This window comes from Stylophora pistillata, chromosome 4, assembly GCF_964205215.1.
Source record: "Stylophora pistillata chromosome 4, jaStyPist1.2, whole genome shotgun sequence".
In the NCBI taxonomy this organism is placed as follows: domain Eukaryota; kingdom Metazoa; phylum Cnidaria; class Anthozoa; order Scleractinia; family Pocilloporidae; genus Stylophora; species Stylophora pistillata.
Window position 1 is genome coordinate 13,920,348 of NC_142522.1, and position 13,879 is coordinate 13,934,226.

At 38.7% G+C, this 13,879-nt stretch overlaps 1 protein-coding gene across 14 annotated transcripts in view; it reads left to right on the forward strand.

Moving 5' to 3' along the window:
* Positions 1 to 13,330, forward strand: part of LOC111345072 (cadherin EGF LAG seven-pass G-type receptor 3) — a 37,553-nt gene extending 24,223 nt beyond the window's left edge. For 3 of the 14 annotated variants that reach the window (XM_088756069.1, XM_088756067.1, XM_088756064.1), the window contains exons 5-16: positions 159 to 1,221; positions 1,608 to 1,666; positions 2,141 to 2,770; positions 3,107 to 3,341; positions 3,683 to 3,966; positions 4,740 to 4,965; positions 5,270 to 5,358; positions 5,845 to 5,989; positions 7,376 to 7,480; positions 7,923 to 7,957; positions 8,341 to 8,391; positions 10,990 to 13,330. In XM_088756069.1, coding sequence (XP_088612195.1) covers positions 159 to 1,221; positions 1,608 to 1,666; positions 2,141 to 2,770; positions 3,107 to 3,341; positions 3,683 to 3,966; positions 4,740 to 4,965; positions 5,270 to 5,358; positions 5,845 to 5,989; positions 7,376 to 7,480; positions 7,923 to 7,957; positions 8,341 to 8,391; positions 10,990 to 11,135 — 3,068 coding nt within the window. In that variant the 3' untranslated portion in view covers positions 11,136 to 13,330. Of the gene's footprint in view, positions 1 to 158; positions 1,222 to 1,607; positions 1,667 to 2,140; positions 2,771 to 3,106; positions 3,342 to 3,682; positions 3,967 to 4,739; positions 4,966 to 5,269; positions 5,359 to 5,844; positions 5,990 to 7,375; positions 7,481 to 7,922; positions 7,958 to 8,340; positions 8,495 to 8,569; positions 8,638 to 9,305; positions 9,355 to 10,195; positions 10,254 to 10,989 lie in introns of those variants that run through there. The other 11 variants (XR_015999700.1, XM_088756065.1, XR_015999702.1 and 8 more) reach the window with 11 other exon arrangements.
* The last annotated feature ends 549 nt before the right edge of the window (positions 13,331 to 13,879 follow it).

Below are 13,879 nucleotides of genomic sequence, written 5' to 3' on the forward strand. Positions count from 1 at the left end.
CTTGCTGGAGAAAATTTCACTTGATTAGTTGCTGCAAAACATCACTAGAGTCACGCAAACCAAAGGTATCGTTTTTCAAACCTATCCAAATCCAAGCTGATAAATTATAACGCAGGAAATAAACTCAAATAAACGTTCACTTGTTCACTTTCCCTTAGGAAACACTGGAAATGCCTTTCAACTTAGAAAGCATCCACGCGGCCAAAGCGCTTCCCTGGTAGCGATCAGGAAACTGGACCGGGAAAAAATCCCTTGGTACAACTTAACAATTTTAGCAGTAAACGAGGACGAAAACAAATCAAGCACCAGAGTACTGTCAATCAATGTAACAGATGAAAACGACAATGCACCTGTATTTTCACGAACCAATTACTCAGTGACAATATTAAGTAACCAATCCTCTGGCTCTGAAGTCATCAGGATCAATGCAACTGACGCCGACATCGGAGAGAATGCGCGCATGCGCTTCTACTTGCTTCATCACCAGTCTTTATTTCGGATGTTGCCAGAGAGTGGAACGATTTTACTGAACCAGAAAGTCAGAGTGGATCGCGAACGCAGCTACACGCTTATCGTGGCTGCGAGGAACGGAGCGCACAAGTCGATTGCAACCGTTCAAGTGCATGTTCTAGGTGTGAACGAGTACAGGCCTTTCTTTGAGAATTCAGAGTATAAAGTCAAGGTTTCAGAAGCTTTGAAAGCAGGAAACTCAGTGACAAAAATTGTAGCGAGAGACTTTGATTATGGGAAAAATGGGGAACTTAACTTTACGATCATTGCTGGGAACGTTTCTTACTTCAGTATCGACAAGGAAGGTGTTGTCAAGACACGAAAGTCGTTATTGACTCGCGGAGGTCTGAATTGTACCTTAACCGTAATTGTGAGTGATAAGGGAACGCCTCCGAAAAGATCGATGAATGTAGCAAAAGTTTATATAACGATCGACGAGATAAAGAAACACAAAGTCAAATTTGATCTGGAGAGGTATCACGTGACTATAGCAGAGAACACACCTATCGGCGCTACGATTCTCTCTGTTCGCGCCGTTACGGGGGTGAGACGCGGGAAACTCGAGGAGCGGAGACTGGACAAGAAATCTTCCAAACGTGTCGTTTATTCTATTGGAAATGTAGACGGCAATCGTCATTTTAAGATCAGTAAACACACAGGAAAAATAACGACGAAGGTAGCCATGGATTACGAGAAGGTCAAAGAATACAGGTAACTATCATTTAACGAATGAAGAAGCCTCACCTGTACATTGTCTTTTTTTATAAATCACACACGAAACGGTTGGAACCCGAAAGAAGCGTTAGAAGAAACAAGAGGAATAGTTTAGTGTCTTACCTACCTTCCTGGGTGCTCCACCATTTTCTCTACGTTTTACAGCCGAGTGCGTCGACCAATCAAAGCCCACCATACATCAAAACTTGATCATAAACTCAAAAGAAAATTGTTCAGTAAGGTCCAAAGGGCGATGACGTCATAAATACACGTGACAGTTGCACAAGTGACAGTTGCACAGTTGCACACGTGACACAATGCAGTTGACAGGACCTACGAACTTTTCTTATTCATTGAAAATGGTTTCTTTTCTTTCTCGTTAGATTGACAATATTTGCAAAGGACACGGATAAACGAGACGAGAGCGGTCGCTATGAACTGGGTAAATTTCGATAAAACTTTAATTTTCATGTTTAGAACCGCCTATTTTCTTTAAGCTATATCAAAATAAGATTTGTAACAAAGCCTAAAAATTGTTTTCTAGTTCCCCTTCCCCAGGGACCGGTTATAATTTATTGCCCAAGGGGGGTAGGAAGTTGGAGGATTTTGGTTGCGGTCCGATAAATTTTACTTTATCCTACCATAAGGCTCTGTAATATTATGACCCCCCCGCCCCTCATTCAAAACTAATAAGCAGTTAGTTTTCTACAATTCTCCCTTATATACTTAGTTAGCGACGACAAATCCCCTCCGTTTCCGATGAAAACCATGTGATCCCCCCCCAAAAAGAAGATTCCTTCACCCTCAAGAAGGTTAATAATAACTGGTCCCTTATCTACGTGTACCCGAATCCCTTTTCAACTTTTCTCATTTGATGATATTAATAGGCATATCACATCCCTTACTCATATTACAGATAAGGCAGATGTCTACGTTCTTGTATCGGATGTCAATGACAACGCCCCTCGCTTTGTTCTTGATTCGTACCAGGAGGTCATCAGCGAAAACGCCACAGTGGATTCAGAAATACTTCGAGTTACGGCGACGGATGCCGACTCTGGAACAAATGGCGAAATATACTACATGATAGACCACGGCAATTTTAACGGCATCTTTGAACTGGATGACAAACATGGGGTTTTAAAGCTACAACAGAGGCTAACAACCCAAGTGTCGGATTTCTATAACTTGACTATCTTTGCTATGGATCATGGAGTGCCCTTTCTCATCTCCAGGCCAACGTTTATCTATTTGAAAGTTCGTCGCTCCATTTATCCGGAATGCACGGAAAAACTGACATTCCCAAAAGCCGTCTATTTGGCAGAAGTCAACGAAAGTATTCCTATAGGATCGAATATTCTGAGCGTGGCGGCTAAGAATGGCAAATGTAATCCCGCAAGTAAAGTAAATTACTTCCCGTCCGAGATTCGTGACCCAGAAGTGGATTCTCATTTTCAGATACTCTCTCAAACAGGTGTTATTAGACTACTGAAACCTCTTGACTACGAAGCGCGGGATAGGTTTACGTTTTACGTCGGAGCTACAGGTAAGTCAGTAGACATATATTCTTTTCTTTTTTTTTTTTGGTATGCGTTGCCCTTATTTGGCTCGTCACCCTTCTCTTAAATACATGGTATCAAGTGCAATGTAGCGTCTACCTTTTATCATACTACAATTAATTTGTAACCATAGGGCGTGTCAAAGATTATATTAAGCCAGCAGGGTTAGCCTGGTCCCTAAGTGGAGGCTGCACTTTCTTTGATCTAAGGAAACGAAGTGGATTGCTTTATTCCAAATGATCACATTTAGATAAAGTAAACTTTTATTGATCATAATTTTCCTTCTTATTAACTTCCTAAACAGACTTTCTCTGATCTTTCAGACACCAGAACAGTAAACACTGTCGACACCGTTCTCGTCCGAATCCTGGTGAAAGACGTGAATGACAACAACCCTGTGTTCTATGAACAACGTTACAAAAAACTCCTAACAGAGATACCAGAGCCTAAGACTGTGGTCGCCCAAGTTACAGCATTCGATAGGGACTCTGGGAATAATGCTAAGCTGGAATACTTTATAGTCAGCGGCAGTGACAGCCATTTTCGTATAGGCGAAAAGTGAGTGTCACTTTTCGTGTCACTTTTCTAAACAGTGTCACTGTTTAGAAGAACTTAAATTTGGTTTCCATTGGGATTAAAAAGACGATTATAACCTTGGTAGTTTCACAACAACTGTAAGTGATCCGTGACCGAGCGACACAAAGCAGTCCGTAAAATTAGACCATAGCGGGAAAGTGAATACCAGAGAAGTAATTTTGTGGGTGACTGTTGTTTACACAAACCTACAAAACGCCCTCCACGAGCTTGAAGTTCTTAGCTAGATCCATGCCTTACCAGGACAGTTTACGATATCCAGTTAGTTCCTACTTGTTAACGAGTTCTTATATTTCTCACATTAGGACTGGAGCCGTTTCAACGAGCGGAAGCAAAAATCTAAAATCGCAGAATCTTCGTCTGTTTAACATAAAAGTGTCAGTGTCAGATTACGGGAACCCTCCGCGGAAGGCCAAACGGCAGGCTCGACTCTCTGTACTAGTATTCTTTCCACTCCGGTCACCTCTCATTCTAATCGAAACAACGGACACAACCATGACAGTTCGTTTTGACTTGAAGGACATGGCACGAAGCAACATCGCCAAATATGGCATCATTGTTCAAGAATTTGTTGATAACAACAACGAGTGTAAGTACTTTATCTTTTTTCCCCAATTCATGATCATGTGACCAAGTAACCTGTCCTGACCCCAAGTCTTTTAAATTTAGTTCACAACTTTGAAACGAGTTCAATCACCGAGGGCTTGACCATTTTTCATTCAGGTCCTCCTCCAAAAACTTACTTAAAGTGCCATCTGTCAAGCTAGCAAGTTATGGTCATAGGTGTTTCTCTTTTGTAGCACCGACTCTATGGAACTCTCTTCCGAACAACATAAGAGGGAGTGGCTCGCTATCAGATTTTAAGACCTGCATAAAGACATACCTTTTTAACAAATTTTATAATTAGACTATTGCTTAGTGAGTTAACTGGTTATTAAGTAGTTAGCTAGGCCGCTAAATAGCTGGTTAGCAAATTAGTTAATTAGTTAATCAGCTGGTTAGTTAGTTAGTAAATTAGTTAATTTCATTATAAGTTACAGTTTTTACTCTCATTATTACAGATTACCTTATTAGTTAGTTTCTTTTACTCATATTTCAGAGATTTTCACGTTCTATAAATTTTATCAGTGTGATCTATAACATAACTGTAGAGCGCTATTGAATAGTGATAGAAATAGCACTATATAAATACCGTATTATTATTATTATTATTATTATTATTATTATTATTATTTTTACTTTTATTATTATTATTGAAACGGTAGAGAAGTCAGTTTGAGGTACCATGGGTGTTTTTCTGAGTTGCCAGACCTTACTTGTGTCAGTAACACCAGTTATCAACTCAGGACTATTCTCTTTTAGATGAAGAAATAACTGAAAGAGAACCCCTCACATGGAATAAAGTGACCCAATCCGCACGGGAAGACCAGGCATATAGTCGGTACATTACCAAAGTGATACCGTCCACGCCGTCCATCGAAAAGTCTAGACCGCTAGAGGTGAAAATTGGCGTGGACAAAAACTGTAAAAATAGACGGGGAGATAGCGATTTCTGTAACGGACCATTAGGACCAGGCAAGAAATACAGGTAACATTCTACACTTTTGTCTTTCCTGCCATTGTTCACAAGAGAGAACTTCTTTTTTGTTATTTTTAAGACTGACGTCAGAACCTTGCTCCAAGGATATCTCTCGGTCCGCTAAGATTTCCTATTACTTCACTCCAATATTAAAAGCCAACACCTCAAAATTTTTAATTCGTCCCGAAACAAGTGAATTACGATCTCTTTACTGGATTTGTTTTGTGTGTCACAGAGGTTAACCTTGTGTCGTTGCAAAAACCACTCATTACAAAACACCGTGATCGTAAACCTTCTGTTACCGCACTTCTAGATTCCAGTTGCGCGCCTACTTGAAGTCCACCGGACCTTTTGAGGACTGTAAATATAAGGACAGCGATTTTTCAGACCCACACTTTACAGGTAGGGTAAACATTTTCTTGAATGACAAACATCTCCGTCTGGGAAATACGAGGAAAAGGCTGGTGCGTTTGTAGAACGAATTTTCATTCTTATTTCAACACAGATATGGTTGAACACTTTCTTTCACTTTCTTTCCAAAGTTTCCTATATGACATAATGCACTTCACGTCAAAAGGCGTATCTGAAGGGGAGGGCAAACAGGGCATAAGACTCCCCCCCTCTCAACCTGGTATGAAAAGGTATTAATAATCAGTTAAATATCCTGCTTTTAATAAGGCACTTGTGCAAGACCTCAGCAATTAAAAATCATTTCCACGCCCCTCACATCCATTATTAAGCGTCTGAATTTTAAACCCTTAACTTAAGAAATCGCCGGGTGAAAAAAGGGACACTTTTTGACCTGTCTATAGTTTACATTCCAGTTCTACTATTACGCAGCTTACGGAAGTTTTCTAAATTAATGGAGTCAAATTGGTTTTTATTTAGCTTTACCACAACCAAAGGCAGCATTCCAAAAGGAAGCGAGAAAGAATTATGATGCAGTTGTATACAGTGTCGGCACTGCTCTGGTGTTAGTCATTATATTAGCCTTTCTGAGGGGATTCTATCGATTAAAATTGGATAGAAAGAGGTCAGTAACATTTTCGTGTTTTTTTTTTTTTAAGTTTAAGCTTGAGGCTTCTTCCATCCCATGAGATATCAAACGCATTATAATGTGTCCAACAGCTCTTCAAAGCGAAAACTACTTTGATTTTATCAATTCAGGTCCAGTGTCTTGTCATTCGACATGCCTCTTAGGAAATGACTACTCTTCTTGTAAAATCTCCATCTCCTTCTTCGCATACAATGCTTGTATTATTATAAAGATTTATCATAACTTTATCTTGTAGCTATAGTGTTACTATGGGTTACCTGTAGCTTATGAGCCTTTGTGTGGTCAGCGGTCTGACATTCATGGCGGCCATTTTGGTTTTGTGAATTAGGCTGGATATTTACGTTGATTAAAACCTGACTTTCAGGTCAATCTACTCGTTTGCTTTTAACACAATGTCAAAATTTTAGTATGCACGCAACGGAAGGCACTCACGCAGTCAACGGGAGAGATCCCAGTCTGTTATGTGATTGATCACTTTCGCGGCTTTGAGAGATATGACTGTTTTTATTATATCATAGAACATTAAAAGCAAATTTACACAACCTGCATATGGCATTAGCCAGTCTTGGCGGGTATTAGCAATGAATAAGCAAATACTACACATTGTAAGCTAAAGAGATTTCATTACTACAATATTACTGGGGTTATAAGCCATGCATTAGTTTACTACATTATAAGCTAAAAGATACGTACAGTCGTCATATAAATTAAATACAGTGATATTACTAGTGAGTTAAAACGAGACATAATAATCAAATACAGGAAGAGCAGACTGGAAAGTAGAGAGGAGAGAATTCAGTGTGACATACGGATGTGAGCGAAGTACTACAGTTATAATATTCGATAATCATTGGTATTAAATTTCAATATTAGTGAATGGCGTCAACATAATAGTCCTCAATCCCAAGTATAGTCAAAAGCAACTTATGAATTTTCCTTTTAAATGCTCTTTTCGTGAACTTACGCAAGTCAGGGTTTAGACAGTTCCATAACCTCGTACCAAATGCAGAGAAAGACTTAAATTTCACATAAAAATTCTCTGTGGAAGAGAAACGCGTGTTATATGTATGGACGTCAGATGAATTAATAAAAAGTTCACGAATATTCCTAGGTGTAGAGCTAGTAGAAACGTCATGCATTATGGCAGAAAGTAAGGAGCGAGGAGGAACGAGAATACATTCAACTGATCGTGTAAAAGTGAAAGTTTGGCTTAAGAACCTTATAACTGATGCGAGCAGCCAGATTCTATCCTTGTAAACTCCTCATGTACTCTGTTAAGCTCTTTAACACCGACAACACTCCGAAAAAAATGACGAGTCCCTGAATGCGGACGTGCACTTGAAACCAAACATTTTTTTTTAGGATTCATGAAGAGAAGAAGAAGCGTATTTCATTTCCCATGAGTAATCCACGGTTCCAGGAGCCAAACTCACCAGTTGAAAAGATTAAAACTCCAGGACCCGCAAAGTGAGTATCACCTGTCACAAGGTACAAGTAGCGAAGAAAGAAATGCACGCCACTTGCTGAATCACTCGCATGGTCGTTCTACCAAACCATGATAATAAACACCACCAGTGAAATAAGTTTCATACTAGCTCACTTCATTCACAAAGGGATTAGAACTGGCTGCTTCGTTTGATAGCTTTTTGTCTCTTGCAAACGATCCAGATATTATTTGACATACTATTATTTGATATACTACGACAAAACGAGCATAGATTCAGATATTATGAAAGACCTTATTGACTACTTTTTCTTCTATGGAAAATGCAGATGATGTGTAGTTTCCAATCAGAGATCTTTGCGCTCTGCATCACTAAACATGTCCCGACCTATCTGGACAAAATATCTAGTCTGCTAAATACCTTATTCTAAACACTTATGCATGCTCTGTTCTCTTTTATTCAAGGAAAATGGTTGCTGTCAATCTCGACAAGGGCTCAGGTATGTAACAAAGACACTATTCTCATTGCTGCATGGTATGCAGCCAACTAGTCGCTCATCGACGAGAATGCTTATTACTTTTAATACAATCAGTTAAGTTGTAGTAGCAAAAACACCATAGATCAGATATACTAGGGGTGAAGCGTTATAACTGGTTGGCTTCCACTGGACGAGATTCCGCGTGCTTCACTCCGCAGAAATAGCCGTTGCTCATAATCTCGTCATAGCGCAGCGGAGAAACAAAAGCTTCGCAAGCTTTTGTTTGTGCCAATATTTGTCACTATAACTGCGTGTTTCACGGCCTACCCCAGCTGTGTTCGAAAAATTCCAAAGGGAATAAATGCTTACAATATGGTCTGATCTTTTTTCTCTTTTTATTTCAGAGTTCAGTCACCGCGACGAAGACGAAGGTTCATCCCCAGACTCCGCACTAGGTACGTGTCCGTCGAGCAACTCCGAGCCTACACCAAGAGAAAACATCAAGCCAACGTACTTTACCTTTGAGTTTTAGGGAGAATCGCGGAATCTTTTCCCGAGGTAACCCCTCACACACTTCTTTGCTTCTTTCTTGTGCCTGTTAATTTGTCGCTCCATCTTGTTGTGGTCTTTCAGGGCATGCTCGTCTGGAACTTCTTAGAAAGCAATATCTGTCTGTCTTTCACACTGCAGGATCCCCGAAGGTCAGTGTCCTGCAATCTTCTTCCCTTCTCCTAACCACTTTCTTAATCTTTCGTTTCTGTCTCCTTTTCTCTCTGTCTCTTTTTTTGGTTCGCTCCTCAAGTCTCAACTCCTCTTTCAAGTCTTCTCTCCTTGTTCATCTTCTGCTCTCTTTTCCTTCGATTTTTGTTCTGGGCTCTTTTAATTTGCTCTCTCTTGTCTTTTGACTTCCAAAGCTCTATTACATCTTATCTCTTCCCGATTGTCCTCTTCTCTTCTCTGTTAAACTTTCTTTAGTCAACTGTGTTAGCGACATAATTCCTTTCCCTTCGTTTTACCACTATTTTCCTTCCACGACAAGGCGTGCTGGTGCGCATGAACCTTCATTTAAGCTACATCTTTTCAAACTACTGAAACCTCATACCAGCTATTAATGTGTTAACAATCGAAATTGTTAACGTAAGAACCCAAAAACTGGCTTCAGTCCGTTACTTACTGATATTAGTCAGGTTAGATCTCCACATGCAATCTTAACAACATCTGTTGCTACTCCGTCACAAAATATCTTACAATGGTTATTCAGAAAGGTTTCAACAATCCAGCCTTTAAGTCTTTCACTTAGCCCGTTCCTTTGCCCCTCACCAATCTTGCTTCATCTCTATCGAATCTTGTTTTCTGCTTCTTCCGGCAGACACCACCTAAAGGACTGTGTAGGATGCAAGGTCGACCCGTTTAGATAGGTCAGTCCTTCAAATTCTACCTTTTATTTCTCGTTTTATTCTTTCGGTCCCATAGCAAGATCAACCCCTTGCACTTGCCACAATCCATCATGGTGCTTTAAGTATTACTCACGCTTCCTCCCGGTTCTGGAATCTTTGGGATATTTAATTCCTCTCTGTACACTGCAGCTGAATTTTGCGTTGTAACTTCAAAAAACAAACCATAAGTCCGCCTTTCATCCAACCCATTGTTCCATTTGCCAACATGCGGATTCACTTTAACCAATGCCGACCATACACGTCGACTTCTAACACATCTGTAGCATACCCTAAGTACTCACATAAACTACACAAAACCACTCCCCTCAAGAAAGAAATGACGTAAATTTAATAAAAAGGTCGCTATCTGTACATGCAGAAAAACTTGATAATTCCCTTCAGTTAAGCTCCGGGTAAATAGTTGGGTGTATCTAGTTGATCTCAAACTAAGCTGAAACTTTCTCAAACATGATTTAAAGATTGGTTAGTATTCTTCAATAAAACACATTACATTTGTATCTTGGTTATAAATCAACAGCTAAAACATTTGCTGTCACCCTTCAATTGAGACCAACATCACATTCTCTTAAGTATTTACCATACAGTCTTCCAACGAGTATGACTGATAAAACTAATATCTAGTGATAATTTAAATTCAACAACTATTTTTTTCCCAAAATTTAAAATAGTGAGATGTTTAAAAGGTATCTTTTGCTTATCAAAATCATTTTGTAAGCTGCTTACAGAGATAAGACAGGAAGTATAACATAAACTACCAGTATTCATAGAAATAAATGTCACTGTGAAAACGCTTTTTTGATAGACGATTCCTTCGTGCACTTACTGAGGGGTTGTCACTAGATGGCATGCCTCGTAGGTAGGTAAATATCTCGCTTTCCCTAACCCTTTATAATGACTAACCCTAATAGAAATGACTACTCAAGTGCGAATACAAAATTGTTACAAGTCAAGTGAAGAATTAAAAACTGAATTTGAACTGATAAAACCTACCTACGAGATATCCCAAATTTATAGTGAGGCCCTAACATCTGTAATGACCCAAAACCTTGGAACATACCTAAATTGATTTGATTGACTTGAACAATTTTCAATTGAGCGTCGAAAGTAATACGCGATTGCTTTGCTTTTGCTTTACGTCGCTCTGTGATTGGTCTAGAAAAATCAACCCACTCTCTCAACCAATCAGATGCAAAACTAAAACCAATCACCCGTGTTTTCCCGCGCTACGGGCAGAAGGGTTTGTTTTAACTTAAGTTGTAATTGGCTTTTTAAGATATTTCCTTTCTTCTGATTGACCATTTTCAATAATTTTCTCTTCAATTTACAACACTCAATCGAGAAGAGCTTTTAAAGTACAATTAAGCAAGTTACTGAGCTTAAAACATTGGTTAAGAACGTACTGTAATATAAAGATCTTAAAATCAAACTCCACATTGAAAACTTCTCTCGGGGAGAGAAATTATCAAAATTATCAAATCATGTCACTATGATTAAAAGATAAAATCACGAAATTCAAGTGCAACTGAGTAAAATTAAGGAGAAACTAACTCCCCAAAGTACACAGCCTTACTAATAAACGTGGTTTGCGTTTTGCAGATGAAAGTACGCGGCCATTACAGAGTAGAAGACGTCCAACATTACAGGAAGTGAGATTAAAAAAATACTTTAACTCCGTGGAGTCCTCATCGTGTGCATCGTGTGACCACGTGAAAATTTACTGCGTGCAGGAGACAGTCACGTGATCGCACAATAGCCTGTCACCATACAGACCCTTACCGGACAAGATCAAAGTAGATTACCATCACAAGTCAAGTTTACAACACAAGACAGTTCTAAGATAGGGTCTATTTCTGTTTTTTAAGACGAGGCTTTATGTAAAATCTCAAATATGAGCTTTACTTTTATCGAAAGAAATTTCGGGATAAATCTGTAATGGCGACGCTGGTTTTTCAGCAAGCTTCGGTTTAAAACGAAGGCAAAACTTAGCTCGTAATGGCATTGTCAAAATGAGTCTTTTGTCGTCCGCTTTAAGAGCGTCATGGTTTAGAGAAATTTTCGGCGATTCGAAGGAATTAACACGTTATTCCACACAACCTGGCGACTCCAAACCAAAGAAATGAATTATTAGAGTATTCAAATTCGCTTTAAAAACAAACTCAAGAGTTAAGATAAATTATAAGATTATGAGCACGTAATAAGCACACAACGTCATTTTAAAAACGTAAAATTATTGTTATTGGAGCGAGTTTAGTTCGTATCAATATTAATCCGAAATTGTGACTTCTTAACCAATCAAAAAGCAACGCTGAAACTGAGCGCGACTTGGTTGGGCGTTTCCCGCGCCTTTACTGGTCACGTGAATTTAAGCGATTCCCATTAGTCTTATGTGTTGCCTCAACACGAGGTTTTGTCTTAATGTTAGTGAAACGTCTTTCAAAAGCGGTCTGCTGCAAAGAAGCGAAACTAAAAATGTGGATTGAACGCTAAAATGCTGATATTTATCTTTCCAGTTGAAATGTTAATAAGACGTTATCTTGTTAAGAGTAAAATTATTACTTTGGGAGAGTTATCCTAGCTATAAAGTATAAATACATATATATATTATATAAAAATGATAATCTTGTATACGGATCATTTTAAGATTTTCTCTTCATTAATGAGGACCAAGTGGCGACGTTTTCATTGCCTTTTAATACTCCACTGACTGGTTTGAAATTCTTAAGTTAACCTAAGGTTAATCCAAAACAATAATTTTCGATTTTGTCCGATTATTTTCTTTACAATCAACTTACGGTTTTTTCAAATTTATAGAAAATGTTTCTCCTCGGGAACGCATGAATACGAGTACGACGGTTGACAAACAAAGCAAAGTGTACCCCGGGTAATAGTCCATTTTACAGTTGTGTGCGTGGTTGCCAAACCTTTGAATGGGAGTAAGGCTAGGGTTGACCTTGTTATGATACAAACCTTGCTGCCTTTCAAATGTAAATCACTTTTTTATCTTGCTAAGTAGATACAGGTCTCTATCACAACAAGGTCACCTTCAGCCTCACTCTGAATCAAAGGCTTGGCAACTAAGTAAACAACTGTAAAATGGCCTATTCTAAAACTACAGAATTCCGATTGGCAACACTCCCTTTTAACTGTTATATTTTTCTTGTAAGTCTAGTACGAGCGATTGGTTTTACATCGAGGAAATAACTTTGAGGCATAAGTATGTTTCTTTTCCATTCTTGTTTTCCCGGTTAATTTAAAACTGTAAGTAGGAGGCTTGATTTTAACTATTTCTAAGAATTTATGGGTTCATACAAGGACTACTGTTGGACTATAATAATGTGTTCAGAGTAGCAAAGTGATCGCGCTCAATAGATTGTTAATAAGTAAATTATTGGTTTGAAATACGTTGGAAGCAAAAAACAAAAAAAAAAAAACACAACTGTTGTAGAAGCTAGGTAGTCGTATAAGTACAAAATACCATGAAGCAAAGTTTCCTACTAGGTGCTAAACATCTATATCTGAGCAATAAAAAACTCTGTGGTTTAGCACAATTTAAAATGTGCCAGTTCCACTGTGTCGGTGTGCTATTGGCTTAACCTCTTACCTGGGCTTGCCTCATTCCCATTGTATACAACGACCTGCGTTAACTAACGAGTGTTACAACTGTGCCAATGGTAGCCCTCACAACTGTGCTATTCACAGAGCGACATTAGTTCATTTGTAATGAAGTTTTGGATCTCTATAGCTTAAGCTACAGAGCGTTATAAGTTATCATACTTTGCGCATGTTACCAATTCTGTAATAGTGGCAAGCAATTTAACTTAAGGCAGATTTAATCTATCTGAGACAATTGAAGAGTAATTTAAGAAAATAATAAATAAGTTTAACCAGCTGAGTTAGGAAAGAGATAAAAACCGCATAGTTGGTTTGCTTTCTCTTCGATGGTTTCGCTTTCGATTTTTGTTTGTCTTTTTCATAGTAAAAATAAAAGGTTTCAACAAAATTCAAAAATGACAGGTATCTTAAAATTTCAAAATAGAACGAAGTAAGAGAAAATGTTTGTGTCCCAACATTTTTAACATCTTCGCCTGTACCCACTCGATGCTGTCCAAGCTACTAGCCGTGTCATACCAAAGAGGCTGGTCATCTGACACACATTCAAGTTTTTCCAATAATTTTTTCCCATTTAAGTGTACCATATCAAAGCTTTCTGGCCAATCTTCCCTGTCATGCAGCCTGGTAGTCAGTAAGTTAATTGTGCTTGGATTATTGGCACTAAGCACAATCTGTGTTCTGATCTATCAAAACTACAGGTTTTCGCACAGGTTGTCGAAACGTCAATCACCACCACTCACAACTGTCCTTCTCAGGACTACACTCACCCAGTAGATCGCACTACACTTTCACACATGTTACCCCCCGGGTTCAAACCAATTACTGTAAAACTACATGAGTAAGCCCTACATAACCCCAAGGATGTTTCCCATTT